This window comes from Cavia porcellus, unplaced genomic scaffold (assembly GCF_034190915.1).
Source record: "Cavia porcellus strain 051 isolate PalLab524CR breed Dunkin Hartley unplaced genomic scaffold, mCavPor4.1 scaffold_8, whole genome shotgun sequence".
NCBI classification, from domain to species: Eukaryota; Metazoa; Chordata; class Mammalia; order Rodentia; family Caviidae; genus Cavia; species Cavia porcellus.
In genome coordinates, this window is record NW_026947491.1 from 10,235,455 (window position 1) to 10,261,068 (window position 25,614).

The following is a 25,614-nucleotide window of genomic DNA, read 5'->3' on the forward strand; positions in this document are numbered from 1 at the left end:
ATGATTATCAAATCTGTTGAGACATAGAAGTCATGGAAAATTATTCTTTGGAAGATAGGCTGAGAATTCCTGCCCTAGGGATGATGATTTAACTCATTAATTTAATCCAAATCCTTCAATCATTTTTGACTGTGCATTATGGTTGGAGCTACTGAGAAAAAAGATACAGCCCCTGCCCTGAAGGTGCATTTGATTGAAGCGGGAGATGTTACATAACTCTGAGTACCATGATAAAGGTTGTGATGGAAATTTATCCATTGCATGTTTTTCTAGGAAATTGTTTTGCTGGCTTGCTATGACTTGGTATTCCCTATAATACAGAGAGGATAGATATATATGTAGAAATTCACACATGGGTTCTTTTTTTCTTTTTAATTATTTATGGGAACAGATTATATAATGTAAGATGTAATGAACAGATACTCTGAGGAAGAGACACTAGGAAACTCGAGGCTAATTTAGTAGCATTATGATAGAAATTCTAGCAATACTAATGTTTGCTGATTAGAATGACATTGGACTGGTTTCTTGAGTCCAATTTCAGCATATGTAGAGATGGGGACAGCTATCACAAAGAGAAGGAGAGATGAGTTGGTAGTTACTATTGTCTTCCCTAATTTGGTACTTGAGGACCTAAAAAGTCTTCAATGATTTGATTGTTCTATAATATACACTAAGTATACAAGGTGGATGAAGAAGGGGACAACTATTTGTAAAAAACTAGAGACAGTTAGATAGACAATCAAGATCTGCAGTGGGCTTCCTATGAAATCTGTATTTCTTTAAATTGTTTTTTAAACTGCTATGTTCTGTTTTGATATGTTTAATCTTACCCTCTTTGAGAAGTAAAACAAATGTGTAGGACTGATAACCACGTTACTGAGCTCTTGTTCGATCATAGAGCAGAAGGGTTTGTAGTGTCACTTTATGAATGTCATTCTAAATGCTTTAATTCCATAACATGAACAGCTACTTCTAAGATGACAATGTGTAACTTATCAACCAGCAATTTCTTACCGTTTTTCTGTAAATTTGTATCATTTCTACCCTTTTTTAAAATCTCCATGTATTCTTTTGTTTCCTTTTCTTTAAATAAAAAATTAAAACAAAAAAAGAAAGACCCTTGGAACCAGTGACTGGAGCGAGTTGTGACCCTGGGGTTTCTGTAGCCACTGTGGGCAGAGAGCATGCACTGCAGAGGGTATGGCAGGGCAGCACGTGTGGAAGCACTGGGAGTGAGAAGGAAGAGACTGCTGTGTGTTGTTATCTATATCAGGTTAACAGTCAGGGTCCTTCACAAGCTGTTCAGTTCAGCTGAGAAGCAGGCAGTTGTGTGGGTTTTAAATTGTTTCTGCTTCTCCACAGGAAGGCCTCACACCACTTATGCTTGCTCTAAGGGAAAACAGAATGGACGCGGCAGCAACATTGTTAAAATTTAAGACAGAAACAAAGTATGTGGTGAATGAGCCAGAAAGGTATGGTTGTTCTTTTTTTAAACAAGAGTTCAGTAGTGTTGTGGAGTGGTAATAAGTCAAATAAGTCAGTAGCTGAAAGACTACCTTAGTGACTGGTGTATAATGAAAAAGATCAACACAAACCATCAGATAGAAAAATTATTTGGATTGGCAACCTAAGGAATACTGTGCAGTACAAGTCATGCTCTATTATTGAGTAATTTTGACTGATGTCTGCTTTTTAATGAGAAGAATAACTTTTGTAGTAAAACAATAAGGAAGAACACTGTATTGCTATGTTCATGGAACTTCCTCAGAGTACAAATCATAAACCTAAATGCTTCATAGAAAAAGGAAAAAGTGTAAATGTTTCTTTTCAGTGATTGAAAATGAGCTAGTAATATAAACAAGTTGGCATATAAAAATATTTGGAGAAGCAAAATATGCAATTTGGAAAAGTATGCTCATATAAGAGAAACCAGAAAATATTTGAATTTCTGTGTCAGACTTATTTAAAAGAACTTTATATCCTCAAGTTGCATTCATTTATCTATGAGTTCCTCAAGGTTATCTTTCTTTTTCATAGTGCAGTATTCCATTGTGTATAGTTGCCATTTTCCTTGTACATTATTCTCTTAATGGATGTACACACTATTTTAGAGATGTAGCTGTTAGAAATTGTGCTGCTGTAAACATAGATATCTATATATCCCTGTATGTATGATTTTAACTATTTTGGAAGATTTCTGCAAGGGGACATAGCTGTGTCAAGTGGATTTCTATTTTTAGTTTTTTGTGGAATCACCACACTGTTTGCTGTAGTGTTCATACTGGTTTACATTTGCACCACTGGTGTAGAAAAACTCATCAGCATTTATCATTAGACTTTTTTTCATGGAAATCTTTGTAAGATAAAATGCTATCTTGGTGTATATTTAATTTGCATTTATGTAATTTCCAGAAGCAATGATGAGTTTTCCATGTTTTTATTGGCCATTTGTACTTATAACAAGTATCATTTCATTTTATTTTTCTGTTCTTTGAGCTTTCTTTACTAGGTCTATACTTTGATGCTTGTCCTCTGCCTGTGGAGTGACTAATAAGGGTTTTTTTTTTTTTTTTTTTTTTTTTTTGTATTCTGAAGGTTGTCTCTTTCTGTTGGTTGTTTCCTTTGCAATAGAGAATCTTTTTAATTTCACGAGACTCCATTTGTTGATTCTCTATATTGTATTTTGTGCCATTAGGGTTTTGTTCAGAAAGTCCTTGCCTATGCCTGTGTCTTTGAGTACTGCCTATTTTGTCTTCCAGAAGATTGCTTCTGTTTTAACATTTAGTTCTTTGGCCCATTTTGGTTATAGTTTAGTACATGGTGAGATATGTGGATCTAGACTCAATCTGTTGCACGTAGGTATCCAATTTTCCCAGCACCATCCCTTGAAAGAATATCTTTACTCCGGTGTATGTTTTTGACTCCTTTGTCAAAGATCACACAGCGCTCTGGCTCTGTGTGCTTTGAGTTGTCTCTGTTTGTTGTGCTCTCTTCAACTGATGCACATGCCTGTTTCTATGTCAGTACCATGTGGGTTTCATCACTGTAACTTTATAGTGTAGCTCTGAGCTTGGGATTATGATTCTGATGCCACCTGCGTTGCTTTTGTCACTTTTGAGTCTCTTCTAATTCCACCAAATTTTAGGATAATGTTTCTTTAGCTCTGTGAGAATTGACTTTGGTATTTAACTTGGGGTTGCATGAAGTCTGTTTACCAATATTGAAAGTCAGGCCATTTTGACAGTATCAGTTTTGCCTATCCAGAAATGAGGAATATCTTTTCATTTTCTGATATTTTAGTTGCCTTTTTCTGATTTGTGTAATTTCCACTGTACAACTCTTTGCTTTCTTAGGTTAACATCTACCCATTTAAGTTTTTTTGATGCAATCGTGAATGATACTGTTTTCCTAATTGCTTTTTCAGTGAGTTCTTCAATATTGTAAAACATTGCTATTGATTTTCATCTCTGTATGTGTGTGTGTGTGTTTTATCCTTGTATCTTATTAACCTTGGCTAACAGTTCTAGAATTGTGTGATGGACAGTTTAGCATTTTGTAAGCAGAGGGTCATGTCATGTGCAAATAAAGGACTTGAATGACTATATTGATCAGGAATGGTGATAAGAAGCCTCCTTGTCTTGTTCCTGTTTTTAGAGAGAAGGCTTTTAGTGTTTCCCCGTTGCATGTGATGTAAGCACGAGGATGGTCATAAATGACTTTTATCATGTTGAGATGAAAACATTCGGTACTTATTTTCTTCAGGATTTTGAGAATGAGTGTTGCATTTTATCACAGCCATTTTGCATTTTATCATAGCCGTTTTCTCAGCCTGTTTAGATGATCGTGTGGTTTTGGGTCTTGCTTCTTTGTAGATGAGGAATTAGAATTATCATTTGTGTTTATTGAGCCTCTTTGTATTCAGGGGCCTGAAACCTGTTTGGTACAGTGCATGATGGTTTTGATAATTTGTTGCTTTTGGTTTACCAGTATCTTATTAAGGATTTTTACATCCATGTTCATTAAACAAATTGTTCTCTAATTGCCTTTCGTGGTTGTATTATTTTCTAGTTTTGTGATGAGGATAATGATAGCTTCCAAGAATGACTTTTGAAGTCCTACTTTTATTTTTACTGCAGAGTTTTTTGTGTTAGATATTCACAGAAGTTGTTATAGAGTTTCATTGTGAACCCATCAGGTTCTGGGCTTTCTTAGCTGGTATTTTTTTTTTTTTAAGTTCTCAAATTTCCTTGCCTGATGCTAGAAGATTCAGGATTTTCATATCTTTTTGTTCTTTTTTGGTAATCCATATATATCTAAGAATCTCTCCATCTTTTCTGAACAAAGGCTTAGCATATACTTTCATGAAATAGTTGCTAATAACTTCTTGAAGTTTGACAATGTCTATTGTGATTCCACTTTTTTATTTCTAATTGTAGTATTTTATATGTTTTGGCTTTCGATAAAATTGGCTTATGTTTGATTTACTTTGTTTATTTTTTCAAAAGCTCTTCAATTCAGTGGTTCTTTTTTTCCCTCTAGTTTCTATTCATTGATTTCTGTAATGAGGTTGATAGTGTTTTTATTTTTACTAGCTGTGTGCTTGAATTGTTCTTATTTTTCAGTGACCTTGCGATGCATCATTATGTTTTTGAGCTCATCCTATTTTGTAAAAATGAAAATATTCACTTCTCTATACTTCCTATATTGAACTAGTTTCATTGTATCTCATAAATATTGGTGCACAACTAACTCTAGGAACTGTCTTATTTCTTCCTTAATTTTCTCTATGACTCAGTGATTGTCTTTAATATCCATCTGTTTGCACAATTTCTGTAGTTTCTTTTGCTATTGATATCTACTTGCATCGCACTGTAATCTGATAGTATGCATAGTAAAATTTTTATTCTTTTGCATTTACTTAGTTGTGCTTTATTAACCAGAATATGGTCTGTCTCCAAGAAAGTACTATATGAGACTAAAGAATGTATCTTCTGTTGTCTTTTGGAACACTGTATACAGTACATCTCCAAGTGACAAACATTCAAGTTGCAAAGTTTCAGAGATGCAAATGGGACCTCACATTACAAAAAATTGTAGATGCAAAGAAATCAGAAAGGTTGCTTGTGTGTCTACCAGACACTGCTACAGTTGTGCTATTGTGTGCTTACAGTATGTACAGCTTTACAGAGCTACATCAGAACCTGGGATGTCTGGAAGCAAGCAGAAAAGCAGCAGTGATATGGATGTTGCTGCTAAGAAGTGCAAAGCAATAACCATGGAAACAAAAGTGAAAATAATTAATTGCATTGTGTCTTAGTTACTTTTCTTTCTTTGCTGACACAAAATACCCAACACTGAAAATTAAGGAAGGAAAGATTTCTTTAGCTTACAGTTTGTGGAAGTTTCTTTCCATAATCAGGTGGCTCCAGGGCAGGATGGCATGGCACCAGGGCAACACATTGACAGCAGCAGCTTGCAAAAGCATCCAGAGCAATAAGGAGGAAGAGAAAGCCTCTTTCCCACCCTTATACTCTACACAGCCCAATCCAGAGCAGGTGTAACACTCCCCAAATGTCTGTCCTCCTCTTTCACAGTATGAGAAAATTTACAAAGAAGGATCCTGGATCCCTGTTGAGTCTCTCGTAAAAGGTGTAAAGTTCTCAAGTTGACACAGTGTATCAACCACAACAGATAGAGGTAAAAAAAAATAGTACACATGGCTGGTTTTTATAACATGAATCATGCAACCATGTCCACAGTTATGAAGAAAAGGAACAATATATTGAAATGTGTGTGGTCCACTGTGCCAATGAAGCCATTTTGCTGGACTTACAGAGAAATCTGACTTCCAAAATTCTCCCTGAATAGAACTCATTAATAAGTCAGGGAAATTACTGTATATATAGTAAGTCCATTTGTTTAATGTTTGGTTCAACTTTTACATTTCTTTGTTAATGTAATTTTGTTTAGTTGAAGAATTTTTGATAATGGTGTGTGTAGATCTTTTACTAAAATTGTATTGATATTTATTATATAATTTTCATTAGGTTTTTTGGGTCAAGGTTAGTCACTGTTGCTTGGCATGTTTATAAGTATTATCTCTTTCTATTGAATAAACACATTAATGTAACATTTGTTTTGCTTTCTTTTCTTTCTTTCTCTCTCTCTCTCTCTCTCTCTCTCTCTCTCTCTTTCTTTCTGTTTTTTTTTTGTGTGTGCATGTCTCCTTTGAATAGTTTTGCCTTGAAAACAGGATTACCCCTCCTGCTTGTTTTGGGTTCTCTTCGTGTTGAATATGGTTTTGCAAACTTTGATTTTTTAATCCATGGAATTTTTATTGTATGAATATCTTTGTTTGTTTGTTGCTGCAGGGTCTCACTATGTATTACAGGCTGTCCTTGAACTTGTTTATATAGCTCAGGAAGGCCTTGAACTCACAGTGATCTCCTTATCTCAGTGTGGCTTTACAGGCATGTGTATTTCTTGCATAGAGCATACTTTTGGATTATGTTTCTTGGTCCATTCTACTAACGCAGGCCTTTTGATTAATGAGTCCATTTACATGGCAGTTATGACTGGTAAGTACTGATCTGTTCCTGTATAGTAATTTCATGTTGTTTTCTTTTCATTCTACTTGTTACCCTACATGATGTATTTGTTTGATTACATCTTTGACATTTTTAGCTTCATTTTGTCCTAAGATATACTTGAAAAGTTTTTGGAATATTTGTTAGGTGGACATAAGTATCTTTAGGATTTATTATGGAAGTATCTTATTCATCAATTTTGAGAGATAATTTTAGTCAAGGTTGGAAGTTGCTTTCTCTTAAGAGCTTGAAACACTGACTTCCATGCTGCCCTTATCTTTAAGTTTTGTGCTGAGACATCCATTATAATTCTGCTGGCTTTTCCTTAATAGGCAATTCATTGCTTTGCATCAGTAACTTTTAAGATTTTGTACTTGTGCTACATGTCATTTTTAAGTATGTGGCATGGAGTAGTTTTTTCTGATCAAGGCTACTGTGATCATACTTTACCTGCTTGTATGATTTCTGCTACTTGCCTCAACAGGCTTTCTATGTCCATTCTGCTGTCTTCTGATTTTCCACTAATTACCATTCTTCTTGTATTAGTGCTCTTTGAATTTTCTAGGAGATGTCAGGTCCATTTTTCTTATCCCTCTGTACCTCTAAGGTACCTCTCAGTAAGTGATCATTGACCTCAGCCTGTCTTCTAGATTTTCAGTGTTTACATTAAATATTTTTTGAATTCCAATTGTTTTCTACTCTAGATATTCATATTTTGTAATTCTTTATATAGTTCTAAAAGCTATTTCTTATATTTTCTTTAATCTTGTTGATCATCTGTTTCAGGAGGGTCAATATTTGATTAGTTGTATGTTGTGAAATTTGCCAGTTGCCTGTGGAAGTGTTTTATCTGGATACCCTTTCAGAAATGTCTGCTGTGTGGTTTATGATTTCCTCCCTAGGGCCCTCCAAACTGGTTGCAGGGGGGTGGGGCGGTATTGGGAGGTTGTGAAGGCATTTTGTTGCCTTATCTTTTCATGTTTCACTTTCTCTGTTTGTTTTTCATGATTGAGTTTACAAATTTTATGGACTGGCGTCCTGTTTTGGGGGGAGTGAATCAGTATTGTTTTTGACATCCCCACCCCAAGGTGTGTACCTGGTGGCATAGAGAGAAATCTAATGTAACTCTGATATGTTACACTGGCTGTTGTAATAAATTCAACAACAATGGAATCACATTGCAAGTGAATATTCACAAATCCTAGACACGAGTCATGAACAGCCCTTAACCAAAACAAGGAGGACTATCACTTAAGTGAGTTATACTACCCTGTAGTAGTTCAGGCCACTAAATTCTGCTGGATGTAAGTGGTACAGTGCAAACATACAGCTACAGTATATGCCTTCTTTAGAAGTGGCCCTCTAACTATTACTTCCACCAAACTTGGCCTTCCAGAAGAGAATACGGGCCCCATGATCTTCCTGTTCACAGCCCATACTTCCCAGGTGACCACAGGAGATCCATATTTAGCTCTCACCATGTGTAGCCTATCTCCCAAAGTTCTCACTTATTCTCTGAGGAAGGCTATCAGTTCAGTGTTGTACTGAAACTCTCTCTGGGCATTGGTCACTTCCTGGCACAGGTCGTTCTGTTGGTTTTTACCTTTGTGGCCCTGTGCTGAGGGGAACCCAGTGCTGGAGGATAGTGTGTTCAGGTCTGGGTACTCCTTACCCTCTTTAGATGTCAGGCAGGCATCTATGTCAGCTCGGAATGCAATGCTTACTTACTGGGTTGTCCTCCAACTCTGCTTTGGGACAGGGGGCATTGGCTTTATCTGAGGGTGGGGCACTCAGCCTGAGGTTTGCTGTGTGTGCTCTGATTTTGCTGGTCATTTGACCATCCGTTAACTAGAGAAGTTTGACATCTTTTCATAAAGCACAGAAGTTGGGACTGAATTGAGAGCTTCACAGATGTGAAGCATCTGTCATAGCACTGAAATACAACCCCAGACCCTATCTTGGGACTTGAGAATCATTACCCATAGGGATCCCATGTAATTTCTAGTACAGTTCTCTATGGTGTACAAGTAGTGTCACAGTTTTGATTTTTCTAATTAACCACTTGGGTCTTGACATGTCTAGTTTAGCATAAAATCTTTGCTACTTTGCTGTGGGAGCTCTCTCCTACACCCTCGTCCCTGAATTTTCCAAAAATCCAAGACATTGCTTAAGACTGAAGAATTCAGTCCTCTTTCATGAGTCAAGTGTACTTTTGTGGTTTGTGTTATTATTAAGTATCTCTCAGTGTAGTGGTGATTAACTTTTAGTCCCAGGTTGTCATTACTGACCCAGATCCCTGAGCCTTCATGGTAATACACACTTACACTTAAATTGCAGCTTGTTTTATTGTGTTTTTTTTTTTTTTTTTTTTTTTTTTTTTAGTATGTGTGCTTTTTTGCTCAGTTTTTGTCCCTGAACTGGAAGCACTTTACTTTGGTGGCTGAACCTCGTAGATTCGCCCCATGCATGGTAAACAAAATGACTCTTCCCACCTCCTCAGAATCCTACACGGATCCTACACATTGGTGGAGACCTTCACGGTGGCTCATGCTCTGAGACCTTCATTAGTCTTCTGCCAGAAAATAAGAGCAAGGATCATTGTAAAGTACTGAAAAGACCCAAATAATGTTTCCAAAAGAGATCAATGTTTGTTTTTTCTTTGTCACCAGGTCTTTACCGAGAAGTCTCTTTATACCAAGTAGCACCATTACATAAGTTGTAAAAGGTCCCGAATTAAGCCTTAAATTGGCAGCAACTTCTGTTTGGCCTCTGAAATTGTTTACTACTGAAAATCTATTTTTGTCTTGGAATCAGGACTCTAGAATATTTACAGATTTTTGTCTCATACAGAAGCAATTAAATGAAACTCTCTGAATTCATAGTAAAGAAAACTAAGCCCCAGCATGATGCAATATGTCCTGCACACAAGAGGGTTTTGCCTTCCATGTCAGTTGGAGACAGACAGAAATTGAACCAGCCAATCTTTGTTAGAATCACACTCAGAGTTTTGTTGTGTAGAGGAAGAATATTAGTCCATTCCAGGTCTTTAAAAGAACTAATCTTCTTAGTGTCAGTTGCATTAATTTCTGCTCTGATCTTTATAACTTCCTCCTTTATATGGGTTTTAGTCTTGCCTTCCGCCTCTTTACCTATAAACTTGAGATGCAACATACAGTTTTTGCTCTTTCTTTTTTTTTCTTTTAAATTTTATTTAAGGAGAAAAAAAAGAGAAAGGGTATAAGTTATACAGATTTACAGAAAAAAAAATAAACAGTAGGACATCACTAGTTAATGGATTACATATTGTCATCTTAGAGATAATTGTTCAAGTGACAAAATTAAAGCTTGTAAAGTGGACATTCCAACAATGATACTGCAAACAGTTCTGTTCAATGATCCAATAAAACTCAGTGATATCATTTTCTATCTTATACACTTAAATATACATGCAGTTATATTATTCAGAGCACTTTCTTTTCCTCTCTTTTGTACAATGACTATTACACATTTTGGGTTTTATTGCTCCCATGGATCTCATTACTTTTTTGGAAGAGAGTGAAACCAAATGTGACATAACAGAGCAGAGTCGGTCAAATCAAAAGGGTGGACATAATAGATAATGTAAAAACATAATACAAGGTGATCAACAATGGTTACCATAATGCCTCCCGCTATCTCTAATAGAATTGCCTATATCATCAGTTATAATAAAATTGAACAAAACAGTAAGGAATAAAACCGACAAAACCAAAACATTGGAGACATTGTAGGTCTTCAAAAGTAGATAAAAATCATCGAGAATGGGCGTCATAATGAATCTCACTATCTTCACAGCTGTTGCCTAAACTTTCGAACCTGGTACTATCCAGCAAAACACAATAGGGGGACATCAGTCAAAAACAAGATGGTGAGAGTAATACAGGGCTTTAAATCAAGATAATGGAAAGTCAAAGTGGGTTACTATAATATATCCTGCTATTTTTATTTATGTTTTCCTTAATTAAAAGGATAAAAATTAAAAAGTAAATAATGGAGTGGAGATTGAGATAAAAGAGGGCATAACAGCAAAACAGCACAGATCAAAACATAACCATTTAAGCAGAATATTGTTTCACCACCAGATAATCCTGACATAAAAGTAGTTACCATATTGTCTCTTTCCTTGAAATCCTTGAGTACAACTTCGTATACTGTAGCATTAAATATATCAAAACAATGTAAAACCATTTAAGAGAATGACAGCATTACAGGGTATTTAGAATCAACTAACAGAAAATGAACAATGGTTTCTGTATAATCTCCTTGTCTTTAAAAGTTTTTACTTATACTATCGTACATAATAAAATCCAACAAGATCCAACCTGTTTAGACCAATGGAGACAGAAGAACAAAAGCTTGATGAGACTTCAAAACAAGATGATACTAAATCAGTATTACCTATTAAGACATCATTTTCTCCAAAATAGCTGTTCCTATCATCCAATCTTCTCTGCCTCATTTCTGTTGAGTTCTTTTTCTGTCATTAGTTGTCAGTTTGTCTTCTTCATTTTGTTTTCTGCTCCATTCATTGTGGCCTCTCTGCCGCTACTTCTGGATTTTTTGTATTTTTCTTTTTTAGAATATCTTGCAGTATTCTCTGTAGAGTTGAATTGGTGGTTGCAATTTCCCCCAGTTCCTCTTTATCCTGGAAGCACCTTGTTTTTCCATCAATTTCCAGGGACAGTTGTGCAGGATATCTCAATCTTGGCTGAAGATTATTATCTTTCAAAGCTTCAATTATTTCCCCCCACGCTCTTCGTGACTTGATGGTTTATACAGAGAAATCTGCTGTAATTCTGATGGGTGTTCCCTTGTAAGTGGTCTGTTTCTTGTCTCTGACAGTTTTTAATATTCTGTTCTTGTATTGAATTTATGGAATTTTTATTATTATATGCCTGGGTGTTGTTCTGTTTGGGTTGTAGGTGGCTGGGGTCCTGTACATCTGAGTATCTTTACCTTTTGCTAAATTAGGAAAATTCTCCTGGATTATTTCTGTGAGTAGCTTTTGTAGTTCATTTGTTTGTGTCCCTACTTCTTCTTTTATGTTCTTAATTCTTAAGTTATGGATCATCTTATCATCTTCTAGTCTTTGTATTATTGCTGTTTGTTTCTTTGTTACTTTTAAGAAGTTTTTCATTTCATTCTCCCATATTACAAATCTGCCCTCCAGTTCAGATAGTCTGTCCTTAGTTTCTTTCAAGCTGTTATGCCAGTTTTTGATAGACTTTTTAGTTTCCTGGTAGTCCCTTTGAACCTGCTTCACGTATTCTATGCTTTCTCTATTTTCTCCATCAAACAATTCTCCCCTCTTTTTCTGTTCTTGCATTCCACCATCCATTTTTTCTTGGGTGGTGCTTAGCATTTCTCTAACTATTCTGCTTACTTCTAGCTTCAGGTCATTAATAACTTCATTCCTGAACTGATCTATGAGGCTCTCTAGATGGCGCTTTATGTCTATTGGTGCGGTGTCTGCTCTTGCCTGTTTCTCAGGATTAGGGGCTCCCTCTTCCCATATTCTTTGTTCCTTATATATGCAAGCTTATATAGGAGGCCCAGCTTCCCTCCCTATCAGCCACAACCTGATCGAATTGCGCCGGCTAGGTGTTCCCACCCGCCACAGCACACCAGGAAGTTGCAGACCAGGCAGCCTACACGGGGCCCACTCCTCCAGGCCACCCTCAGGCTCTGGGATCTGGGTTGTGCTAGCCTACTGGGTCTCGGCCAGCAGCGTCACATAGGCTAGGCACTTCTCACCAATCCCGCCTGAGAGGGGCATATGTGGCTGAAGTCGCCACAGTGCCCTGCTCCCGCAAATCTGCCCAGTCCCAGAATGCTTTCCACTGGAGTCAAACTGTGGTAGAGTGTCAGTTTCTCTTACTCACCTCACCACAAGTCAGTGCATGGCTCCCGTCCATCCTGTTTTCAACTCCGTTCACCAATTCCCGTTCTCAGAACTTCTGCACATCTCTCTCCCTGCCGAGCCGATGCAGATGCAGTCACCGCATGGTGGAAAACCCAAATCGCGGCTTCCAATGGCGCGGGGTCCAGCCTCCAGGCTGAGGCTTTTCTGTTCCTGTTCTAGCACCAGGACTGCATTCCAAGTTGGTTTCTCTCAGCCCAGTTCGTTCCTGGGTCAGTAGAGCATATCTCCACTGGTTTATTTCTCCTTACTCCACACCATTCCTGACTTCTGAGCCAAGTCTTAGAAGCAGCCTCCATAGCTGCTGTTATCTGTCCGCTATGTTCTCCTGGAAGTCCCAGTTTTTGCTCTTTCTGTTTTTCTGGTGTGAGACTTCACTATTACAAATTTCCCATAGGACTACTTTCATTGCATTCCAAAGGTTTCAGGAAGTTGTATCTGCATTTTCATTTAATTGTAGACATTGTTTAATTTCTTTTTTAATTTCATCTGTGACCCATTGGTTGTTCAAGAGTATGTTATTTATTTCCATGTGTTTATGGAATTTTTGCGGTTTCTTTTGGTGTTAATTTCCAGTTTCACTGGGATGTCATCAGGAAATATGCCTGGGATAAGTTCAGTTCCTTAGTACTTACTTAAGCGTATTCTGTGGGCCAGTATATGGTCTAGAGAATGTCCCATTTGCAGCTGAGAAGAACATGTATCCTAATGTTGTTCGGTGGAATGTTGTAAACACTTACCAAGTCCACTTGTTCACAGGTTTTATTCAGTTCTGATATTTGTTTGCTGATTTTTGTCTACTTGGTTTATGTCTTTGTGACAATGGGGAATTAAACAGCTCCATCACAATTGTATTAATTCTTATTTGATTTTCCCTGTCCGGTCATGTTTGTCTGATACAGTTATGTGTTCTGCTTGAAGTTTTATTCCAGGTCTTGATATCTGTTACTTTTCTGCCATTGGCATAACTAGTTCAGTAGTAGAAGACAAATGTATTGTCCAATTTAATGAGATATTTATAAATAGACTTAGTTATAAATTATTTAAAAGTTGATATGCCATGAATTACAAACCACAGAGAAGAGAAGAGCTCATAGTCCAAATTAAGACCCATTATTTTCTGGTAACTACAGCACTTGAATACTACAATCTGAAAATACACACGTTGGGTTGTAGTTGGAATTCCAAATTAGGTGAGCATTTAGGAACTACTCACCCCTTACTTTATTATTTCTGAGAGCAGGTTTCTATGTTACCTCATCAAACCTTCATGGGATTCTGGTAAACTAAATTAGCCAAGTCCTTACAGTTTATAAGACTTTGAGTCTAAGGGAAATGACTTATGCAAAAAGAAACAGCTGTTGGTTTTCGAGCCGGAGCTTGTGATTTCAAGACAGTTTCTCTTAAATTGTGCTAATCCAGCTAATGCTTGGAGCTGTCTTGCCTTTCTTGATTGATGCCTGCCTCACTTTACTTACTGTTTTTTCTTCCTTAATTACAGGTGTAATAAAGTTTTGTAGACATGACAGATTTAAAGTATTGGAGTAAAGTTTTCATATTAGATCTAACATTGTCTGAAATACGCTTAGTAATTTAATATGTTTTATATCAATTTTAAATCACTTTTTTTGCATAGAAAAAATTCTCAATGTGAAAAAAAGGAATCTTCAAATTCTGACAATAGCCCTGCAGGTAAGACTTCTCATAGTGAATTACACTTGGTGGCCCTGTCTTGATTTTCAAAGACAAAAGGATGAGTGTGAAGGCACAAACCTGTAACCCCAGCACTGGCGAGGCTGAGGCAGGAGTACCTTCTTGTGTTGAAGGCAATCCTGCACTACATAGTGAGACCCTGTCTCAAAGAACAAAAAACAAAAGACAAAAACAACAAAAAAGGAAAAGAGTAAGAAAAAACTTTGAACACAGAGGAGTTAAAACATTCACTGTGTCAATTAAATTTATATTTCCTTAATTTTTTTAATAATTCAGAACTCAGAATTATTTAAGAAATGAATTACAAGAAAGACCTAATCTAAAACATTCCATTTATTTAATTTTTACTTCTAAAATTCTAAACACAAAAAAGAATTTTAAACCAGTGTGGCTACTTTCTGTGCACTAACATTAGAGTAAACTTTTAATATTTTAAGTAATGGATTAGACTTAGTAAAGGAATATTACTCCATGATTTTATTACTGAAAAGTGATTTTTGTGACTAAAAATAGCATGCTAAGTCACTTTTATCAGTTATTTTCCATCCTAAGTATGTCATTTATATGGATCTGTATAATTTGTTACTCCTCAGTTCAGGAGATAATATCTATCACTGCTACTTTGATCTTGGAATTATCTCCAATTGTATACCGAGTTTCTGTAACATGGTAATGGTAGATTCAGTAACTATGTTCAATTAATAGTGTTTTCTCTTTGTTTCTTTTCTTTATCTCTTCTGTTCTCTTATTTGTAGTGGTTGCAAGTGAATCTGAGACTTTTTTAACACCAGGCAAGTACCCCTCCACTCAGGTGTATCTTTTGCTCCAAGAAGTTTGTTTTTTATATCAGGTTTTAGTTCACAGCAAAATTAAGAGGATATCCAAAAATTTCTGGTTTATTATGTGCCTCTCACACATGGGTTGCTTTCCTCAGGGGCCAGAGGCCTCCACTACATTAGAATGCTTGTTATAGACTATGATTTACAGGGGTCCATCGTTACCATTCAAAGTATCACTTTTAGTGTTCTCTATCAGATGGCTGTTTTGAAATGTGTAACATATTTATTGTTGCATCTATGTTTACTCTTCATTTTTTTCTTAACACTGCAGAATTCAGAAGTATTTAAGAAATTCAGTATAGGAAATTAATGATCTAAATACTCCATTTATTTAATTTTTACTTCAGAAATCCCATACATGAAAAAGAGTTCTAAATCAGTATGGCTGATTTATACACACTAACATTAAAGTTTTAATTTTTTAAGTAAATGTGTTAGACTTAGTGAAAGAAAATTATAATATGGTTATATCACTAAAAAGTGAATTTTTGACTAGAACTAATATGTTAAGTCACTTTTCTCAATTATTTTCACTTAGTTGTATAATTTATATTTTTCTGGATACTTTCCCGTTCTTTGCTTTAGGAGATTGTACCTATACTGTGGTGCTTTGATCTTGGAATTATGTGAATTTGTATACTGAGCTTCTGTAACATGATACTAGTAGATTTAGTAACTATTTTCATTTAATAGCTTTTAACCTATGTTTCTTTCTTTTCTCCTGTATGCTTTTCTTTTCTTTTGTCTTCTTTTTTGCAGTGGTTGCAATTAAAATTGAGGCTCCATCCATGCCAGGTAAGTGCTCTATCAGTGAGCTGTACCCTTTGCACTAAGATTTTTTTTTAAATCAGGTTTAATTTTGCAGCAAAATTGAAAGCAAGATCCAGAGATTTTTGTTAGATCACGTGCCACTTGCACATGGGTTGCCTCCCTCCACGGCCAGTGCCCTCCGCTAAAGTAGTACACTTGGTGTAGACAATGACTTACACTGGCCCATCATTACCAAGCAAAGTCAGCAGTCAGTGTTAGGATTCACTGTTAGTGTTCCCCATCTCATGGGTGTACTGTAAGGTGAAGTGTATATTTGCAGTTCAATTTATATTTGTGTTTAATTTTTTGTTAATATTCCATATTTAGAAGAATTTAGGAAATGAATTATAGGAAATTTATAACCTAAAATACTTCATTCATTTAATTTTGCTTGAATTCGTATACATGAAAAAGTTTTAAATCACTATGGCTACTTTGTGTGAATTACGATTAAACTTCTAATATTTTGAATAAATATGTTTGACTTAGTAAAAGAATATTACTACAAGAGTGTATTACTGAAAAGTGATTTTTGTGACTAAAATTAAAATGTTGTCACTCTTATGAATTATTTTCCCACTTAAGTATTTAATTTATATGGCTTTGTATAATATTCCACACTTTGGTTTAGGAGATGATACTAATAGTGTGCTACTTTGATCTTGGAATTATCTCCTATTGTACATTGAGTTTCTATAACATGGTAATACTTTCAATACCTATCTTTAATTAATAGCTTTTCTTCTTTGTTTCTTCTCTTCTGTTTTCTTTTCGGTTCCATTCTTTTCTTTTTTGCAGTGGTTGCCAAAAAACCCGAGATTCCATTCGTACCAGGCAAGTGCTGTACCATGGAGTTGTACCCTTTGCACTATAAACTGTTTTTTTTTTAATTTTAGGCTTAAGTTCACAGCAAAATTGAAAGGAAGATCCAGAGATTTGCAGTTGATCATGTACCTCTCACACATAAGTTGCCTCCCTCTATGGCCAGTGCCATCTCTTAGACTAGAACACTTGTTATAGACAGTGACTTAAACCGGTCCATTATTATAATCCAAATCTGCAGGTAATATTAGTTTCACTGTTAGTGTTCTCCATCTGATGGGTCTACTCAGCTGTGTAGTGCATTTAGTGTTGAACTTATGTTTGTTCTTAATTTTTTAATACTGCAAAATTCAGAAGTATTTAAGAAATGCAGTATAGAAAATTTTTATCTGAAATACTCCATTTATTTAAGTTTTACTTCTGAAATCCTAAACATGAAAAAGAGTTACAAATTCGTATGGCTACTTTCTATGTACTAATATTTTAGCAACGTGTTAATATATTAATAAATGCATTAATCTTTGTGAAAGCGTATTATTACACAGTTGTATCAGAAGTGATTTTTGTTACTAAAAAAGTGTTAAGTCACTTCTCAGTTATTTTTTCACCCAAGTTTATAACTTATATTGTTCTCCATATTTTCCTACTCATTTATGAGACGTTACCTATACTGTGCTAGTTTGATTTTGGAATCATCTCTAATTGTATACTGAGTTTCTGTAACATGGTAGTAGTGGATTCAGTAACTACCTGCAATTAATAGTTTTTTGTCTTTCTTTCTCTCTTTTTCTCTCTCTGTCTTTCTTTCTTTCTATCTTTCTTTCTTTCTGTCTTTCTTTCTTTCTTTCTTATTTTCTTTCTTTCTTTCTTAATGTTTTTACTTTTCATTTTTGCAGATATAACCTTACCTGGGACTCCATCCTTGCCAGGCAAGTTCTCTACAAGTTAGCTGTGTCCTTTGCACTAAGAACTTTGTTTTTTAAATTAGGATTAAGTTCAAAGAAAAGTTGAGAGGAAGATCCAGACATTTCGGGTGATCATGTGCCTCTCAAAGATGGGTTCCCTCCCTTCACAGGCAGTGTGCTCCCTTCGAGTAGTACACTCCTTATTGATGATGACTTACCCTGGTCCATCGTTGCCATCCAAAGTCTGCAATTAACACTAAGGTTCACTGTTAGTGTTCTCCATCTGATGGATCTATTCAAATGTGTAGTGTATTTGCTGTTGCATTTATATTTGTTCTTAATTTTGTGTTAAATTCCACAATTCATAAGTATTTAAGACATGAAGTGTAGGAAATTATAATTCAAAATATGCCTTTTATTGAATTTTAACTTCTGTAATCCTGTACATGAAAAGGTGTTTTAAATCAGTCGGTCTAGTATCTGTGCACTAACATTATAGTGAAGTTTTAATATTTTAATAAATGCATTAGACCTAGTAAAACCATTTTACTACATGATTGTATCACTAAGAAGTGATTGTTGTGAATAAAAATAAAATGTTAAGTCACCTATCAATTATTTTCTTGCCTAAGTATGTGACTTATATTGTTCTATATATTTTCCTATTCTTTGGTTTAGGAGATGATACCTATTCTGTGCTACTTTGATCTTGTAATTATCTCCAGGTATATACTGAGTTTCTGTAACATGGTAGTAGTAGTTTCGGTAACTACATTTAATTAACAGATTTTTCCTGTGTTGTTTTCTTTTGTCTTCCCTTTTGCAGAGCCTCAACCTTTTCCTGTGGCTCCATTCAGGCCAGGCAAGTGCGCTATCACTGAGGTGTATCCTTTACACTACGAAGTTTGCTTTTTTATATCAGGTTTAAGTTCACTGCAAAATTGAAAGGAAGCTCCAGAGATTTGCAGTTGATCATGTGCCTCTCACACATAAGTTGCCTCCTTCCATGGCCAGTGCTCTCCCCTAGAGTAGTACACTTGTGATAGATGATGACTTACCATGAGTCTACCCTTATCCTTAAAATCTGAATCTGCGGTTAATGTTAGGGTTCACTGTTAGTGTTCTCCATCTGATGGGTCTAACAAATGTGTAGGGTATTTACTGTTGCATTTATGTTTGTTCTTAATTGTTTGTTAATACTCCATATTCAGAAGAATTTAGGAGATGATTATAGGAAATTTATAATCCAAATGTTACACTTCTTTAATTTCTACTTCTGAAATCCTATACATGAAAAATAGTTTTAAATTAGTATGGTTACTTTGTGTGTACTAACATTAGAGTAAACTTTTAATTTTTTAAGTAAATGTGTTAGACTTAGTAAAAGAATATTACTACATGGTTGTATTACTGAAAAGTGATTTTTGTGACTAAAAATAAAATTTGAAGTCACTTAACAATTATTATCTTCCCACTAAAGTATGTAATTTGTATTGTTCTGTATAATGTCCTACTCTGGTTTAGGAGGTGATATCTATACACTGTTACTGTGTTTTTCAATTATCTCCAATTGTATACTAAATTTCTGTATCATGGTATTAGTAGATTCATTAACTTTCTTTAAATAATACCTTTTTCTTTGTTTCTTTGTTTATTCTCTTTTTTTTCTGTTTCATTGTCTTCCTTTTTGCAGTGGTTGCCACTGAACCCGAGACTCCACTCAAGTCAGGCAAGTGCTCTACCACAGAGCTGCACCCTTTTCACTAAGAACTTTGTTTTTTATGTCTGGCTTAGGTTCACAGCAAAGTTGAAAGGAGGATCCAGAGGGCTTTGATTGATCATGTCCCTCTCACACAAAGTGTTTTGCTTCCCTCCATGGCCAGTGCCCGCCCCTAGAGGAGTACCCTTGTTACAGATGATGACTTACAGTGGTCCTTCATTACGTTATCATCTAACGTTGGCAGTTAACAATAGGGCAAACGGTTGGCGTTCTCCATCTGATGGGTCTACTCAAATGTGTAGTATATTTACTGCTGCATTTATATTTGTTCTTGTTTTTTTCTTAATACCGCAGGATTCAGAAGTATTTAAGAAATTAACTGTAGGAAAATTTTATTCCAAAACACTCCATTTATTAATTTTTACTTCTGAAATCCTATACATGAAAAGAGTTTTAAATCACTATGTTTAGTGTCTGTGTAATAACATATAGTGAAGGTTTAATATGTTAATAAATGCATTAGACTTAGTAAAAACCATATTACTGTATGATTGTATCACTGAGAAGAGTTTTTTGTGACTAAAAATAAAATGTTAAGTCACTTATACATTATTTTCCCTCCCAAGATTTTAACTTACGTTGTTCTCCATATTTTCCTATTCTTCAGTTTAGGAGATGATATCTAGTCTGTGCTACTTTGATCTTGTAATTATCTCCAGGGGTATACTGAGTTTCTGTATCTTCTGCAGTAGTGGGTTCAGTAACTATCTTTAATTAACAGCTGTGTTTCTTCTCTTTTATTTTTTATGTGTTCTCTTTTCCAGGGATTGGTAGACCTGGCACTCCACTCATGCAAGGCAAGTGCCCCTCCACTGAACTGTACCCTTTGCACTATGAACATTTATAAACATCAGGATTAAGTTCACGGCAAAATTGAAAGGAAAATCCAGAGATTTCCAGTAGACTGTGTGCCTCTCACACATGAGTTGCCTCCCTCCACAGGCAGTGCCCTCCTCTAAAGTAGTACACTTAGTGTAGACAATGACTTACACTGGCCCATCATTACCAAGCGAAGTCTGCAGTCAGTGTTAGGATTCACTGTTTGTGTTCCCCTTCTCATGGTTCTATTGTAATGTGAAGTGTATTTACAGTTCAATTTATATTTGTGTTTAATTTTTTGTTAATACTCCATATTTAGAAGAATTTAGGAAATGAATTATAGGAAATTTATAACCTAAAATACTTCATTCATTTAATTTTCCTTGAATTCCTGTACATGAAAATGTTTTAAATCACTATGGCTACTTTGTGTGAATTAAGATTAAACTTTTAACATTTTAAACAAATGTGTTTGACTTAAAATGTTGCCCCTCTTATGAATTATTTTCCCACTTAAGTATTTAATTTATATGGCTTTGTATAATATTCCACTCTTTGGTTTAGGAGATGATAGTAATAGTGTGCTACTTTGATCTTGGAATTACCTCCTATTGTACATTGAGTTTCTATAACATGGTAATAGTTTCAGTACCTGTCTTTAATTAATAGCTTTTCTTCTTTGTTTCTTCTCTTCTGTTTTCTTTTCGGTTCCATTCTTTTCTTTTTTGCAGTGGTTGCCAAAAAACCTGAGATTCCATTCGTATCCGGCAAGTGCTGTACCATGGAGTTGTACCCTTTGCACTATAAACTGTTTTTTTAAATTTCAGGCTTAAGTTCACAGCAAAATTGAAAGGAAGATCCAGAGATTTGCAGTTGATCATGTACCTCTCACACACAAGTTGCCTCCCTCTATGGCCAGTGCCCTCCCTTAGACTAGAACACTTGTTATGGAGAGTGACTTAAACCGGTCCATTATTATAATCCAAATCTGCAGTTAATATTAGTTTCACTGTTAGTGTTCTCCATCTGATGGGTCTATTCAAATGTGTAGTGTATTTGCTGTTGCATTTATATTTGTTCTTAATTTTGTGTTAAATTCCAGAATTCATAAGTATTTAAGACATGAGGTATAGGAAATTATGATTTAAAATATTCCTTTTATTTAATTTTCAATTTTGTAATCTTGTACATGATAAAGTATTTTAAATCAGTATGTCCAGTATCTGTGCACTAACATTATAGTGAAGTTTTAATATTTTAATAAATGCATTAGACCTAGTAAAACCATTTTACTACATGATTGTATCACTAAGAAGTGATTGTTGTGAATAAAAATAAAATGTTAAGTCACCTATCAATTATTTTCTTGCCTAGGTATGTGACTTATATTGTTCTATATATTTTCCTATTCTTTGGTTTAGGAGATGATACCTATTCTGTGCTACTTTGATCTTGTAATTATCTCCAGGTATATACTGAGTTTCTGTAACATGGTAGTAGTAGTTTCGGTAACTACATTTAATTAACAGCTTTTTCCTGTGTTGTTTTCTTTTGTCTTCCCTTTTGCAGAGCCTCAACCTTTTCCTGTGGCTCCATTCAGGCCAGGCAAGTGTGCTATCACTGAGGTGTATCCTTTACACTAAGAAGTTTGCTTTCTTATATCAGGTTTAAGTTCACTGCAAAATTGAAAGGAAGCTCCAGAGATTTGCAGTTGATCATGTGCCTCTCACACATAAGTTGCCTCCTTCCATGGCCAGTGCTCTCCCCTAGAGTAGTACACTTGTGATAGATGATGACTTACCACGAGTCTACCCTTATCCTTAAAATCTGAATCTGCGGTTAATGTTAGGGTTCACTGTTAGTGTTCTCCATCTGATGGGTCTATTCAAATGTGTAGGGTATTTACTGTTGCATTTATGTTTGTTCTTAATTGTTTGTTAATACTCCATATTCAGAAGAATTTAGGAGATGATTATAGGAAATTTATAATCCAAATGTTACACTTCTTTAATTTCTACTTCTGAAATCCTATACATGAAAAATAGTTTTAAATTAGTATGGTTACTTTGTGTGTACTAACATTAGAGTAAACTTTTAATTTTTTAAGTAAATGTGTTAGACTTAGTAAAAGAATATTACTACATGGTTGTATTACTGAAAAGTGATTTTTGTGACTAAAAATAAAATTTGAAGTCACTTAACAATTATTATCTTCCCACTAAAGTATGTAATTTGTATTGTTCTGTATAATGTCCTACTCTGGTTTAGGAGGTGATATCTACACACTGTTACTGTGTTTTTCAATTATCTCCAATTGTATACTAAATTTCTGTATCATGGTATTAGTAGATTCATTAACTTTCTTTAAATAATACCTTTTTCTTTGTTTCTTTGTTTATTCTCTTTTTTTTCTGTTTCATTGTCTTCCTTTTTGCAGTGGTTGCCACTGAACCCGAGACTCCACTCAAGTCAGGCAAGTGCTCTACCACAGAGCTGCACCCTTTTCACTAAGAACTTTGTTTTTTATGTCTGGCTTAGGTTCACAGCAAAGTTGAAAGGAGGATCCAGAGGGCTTTGATTGATCATGTCCCTCTCACACAAAGTGTTTTGCTTCCCTCCATGGCCAGTGCCCGCCCCTAGAGGAGTACCCTTGTTACAGATGATGACTTACAGTGGTCCATCGTTATCATCTAACGTTGGCAGTTAACATTAGGGCAAACTGTTGGCGTTCTCCATCTGATGGGTCTATTCAAATGTGTAGTATATTTACTGCTGCATTTATATTTGTTCTTGTTTTTTTCTTAATACTGCAGAATTCAGAAGTATTTAAGAAATTAAGTATAGGAAAATTTTTATTTCAAAATACTCCATTTATTAATTTTTACTTCTGAAATCCTATACATGAAAAGAGTTTTAAAGCACTATGTTTACTGTCTGTGTAATAACATATAATAAAGTTTTAATATGTCAATAAATGCATTAGACTTAGTAAATAACATATTACTACATGACCTTATCACTGAGAAGTGATTTTTGTGACTAAAAATAAAATTTTAAGTCACTTATACATTATTTTCCCACCCAAGTTTGTAACTTATGTTGTTCTCCGTATTTTCCTATTCTTTAGTTTAGGCGATGATATCTAGTCTGTGCTACTTTGATCTTGTAATTATCTCCAGGGGTATACTGACTTTCCGTATCTTCTGCAGTACTGGGTTTAGTAACTATCTTTAATGAATAGCTTTGTTTCTTCTCTTTTATTTTCTATGCGTTCTTTTTTGCAGTGATTGGTAGACCTCGGACTCCATTCATGCAAGGCAAGTGCCCCTCCACTGAACTGTACCCTTTGCACTATGAACATTTTAAAATATCAGGCTTAAGTTCACAGCAAAATTGAAAGAAAGCTCCAGAGATTTCCAGTAGACTGTGTGCCTCTCACACGAGTTGCCTCCCTCCATGGCCAGTGCTGTCCTCTAGAGTAGTACACTTGTTATAGACGATGACTTACACTGGTCCTTGGTTCCCATCCAAAGTCTGCATTTAACACTAAGTTTCACTGTTAGCATTCTTCATGTGATGGTGGATTGGAATTTGTTGTGTGTTTCCTTTAGCAGTGTCATGCCTCAGACAGCTCCTTTGTGCTATTTGTTCATTGCCTCCCTGGCCCTGCACCACCCCACCAATACTGCAACCACTGAACTTTTCATTTTCCTGGCAGTGATCATTTTAGCAGATCTGCTCCTTCATTGAAATGATACAGTGGATAATTTTTGAAGATTAAAAGCAATAACTGTTCAAGCTAACTGAATGTAGCCAATAAAGCTGTTACTTGAACTGCCTTTCTTCCTCTTATTGGGGATGTTGCTAGGGACCGAAGCCAGTGCTTTGGCCATTCCAGGTCAATGATTTACCATGGAGCTATACCTCCAGCCTTAGTTTTTGTGTTTTTCATGCTTGTATGAATATGCGCTGATGGCATGTGCTCCACATGCTGAGCTGGCCTGCTTTCTATGTGGATTCCTCATCATGAGGAGGGTTGCCAAAAGTGACATCATGCTGAACTTCAGAGCACGAACTGCACCACCTTGTTCTGTTGGGTCCAGACAGAACCTTTGAGAATGGAGGCAGACACTGGCGAGTGCTGTGCTTCTCAAAGTGCCTCAGGGCTTTCATTCTTACCTGGAGATGGGAAGTAAGATGAGGGAGTAATGAAAGCTATAGGTGAGTCAAAATGCTCCTCTTCCTTTGAGTGCAAGTCATGTTAAGTTAGTAAAACATGACCGATTTTATCATTATTATTATTGGTCCTCACTCCTTCAGTACTAGGGACTCAGTGGTCTTGTGCGTGCTGTGCACACATGTTTACCACTGAGTCCAACCCCAGCCCTGACTTTGTATGAATAGGTTCTCTGTCACGGGAAATCAGAGGCTTTTGGTTCTTTGTGTTGTTTTGTTTTTTTCCCAAAGTTTACATGACGTAAAATTTTGTCTTTCACTTGTCACATTCTGAGAGGCTCAGTGAGTTAGTGGTTTCATTTGTATGTTTTCATTATTCCATGTAAGATAGTGCTCCCTGGCAGCTGGTTGCAACCTCCCCGGTGCTGGCTTTTAAGCTTTTCAGACTGGACCAGCTTGTAAGGGCTTGAGCTCTGAAGTGGTTCTTTCCATGGGAAGTAAGATAGCAGATGAACTTGAGCCCTGTTTGCATCACACATATGTCAGAGAAACCAGGGAGAACTAAGGGAGCTCCTTAGCATCTTCCCTAGGAGAGGAATAGCAAGAGTAAGTGCACAGACTTCTCCTGAGCTCTTCTCCACTGAGAGCTGGAAATCATTGCAATGGTGCTTGTTTCAGGTGTGCTTCCCATATTTTGCCATGCTGCAAATTAGAATGCCCTTTACAGCTTCCTTGAGCTAAAGTATTTCCTCTTCAAACTCTACAGTTCCAACTGAATGCTACAGCAGCTGCCTTGTGTCTTAAGAAAATAAGTGTATCTTTTATGATCGTTCCTAGTGCCACTACTCTAGGAAAGTCATGCTCTTTGTTTGCCATGTCAGCTTATGCCAGCGATACTGCTAATGGTACCATTTCTGTCAATATAATACCTTTAGGTAGGATGTGATTGTGCACAGCACTATTGCTCATTTAGCTATCAAATGTAGGTAAATTCTCTTCTTCCCTGCATTTCTTAAATAAAAAATAGGAAGTGAGATTTCTTATTGCATTGCATATCAATAGCATAATTAATACTGATTATAGAATGGGCTACAGATGTAGCCCAAAAGACTATTTTGTGTCAAAACATCAGAGTTATACTTTTAATAGTTTATATTTTTGTTAATTCAAAATGTATTTTACCTTTTTCTTGAATAGTGTG

At 35.7% G+C, this 25,614-nt stretch overlaps 1 protein-coding gene across 1 annotated transcript in view; it reads left to right on the plus strand.

Moving 5' to 3' along the window:
- The window catches only part of LOC134477229 (putative ankyrin repeat domain-containing protein 30B-like), a 45,200-nt gene extending 27,337 nt beyond the window's left edge, over positions 1-17,863 (plus strand). Inside the window, exons 12-17 of the mRNA XM_063254335.1 lie at positions 1,366-1,475; positions 14,186-14,241; positions 15,018-15,053; positions 15,861-15,896; positions 16,710-16,745; positions 17,630-17,863. Coding sequence (XP_063110405.1) covers positions 1,366-1,475; positions 14,186-14,241; positions 15,018-15,053; positions 15,861-15,896; positions 16,710-16,745; positions 17,630-17,682 — 327 coding nt within the window. The 3' untranslated portion in view covers positions 17,683-17,863. The remainder of the gene's footprint in view (positions 1-1,365; positions 1,476-14,185; positions 14,242-15,017; positions 15,054-15,860; positions 15,897-16,709; positions 16,746-17,629) is intronic.
- Positions 17,864-25,614: the final 7,751 nt, after the last annotated feature.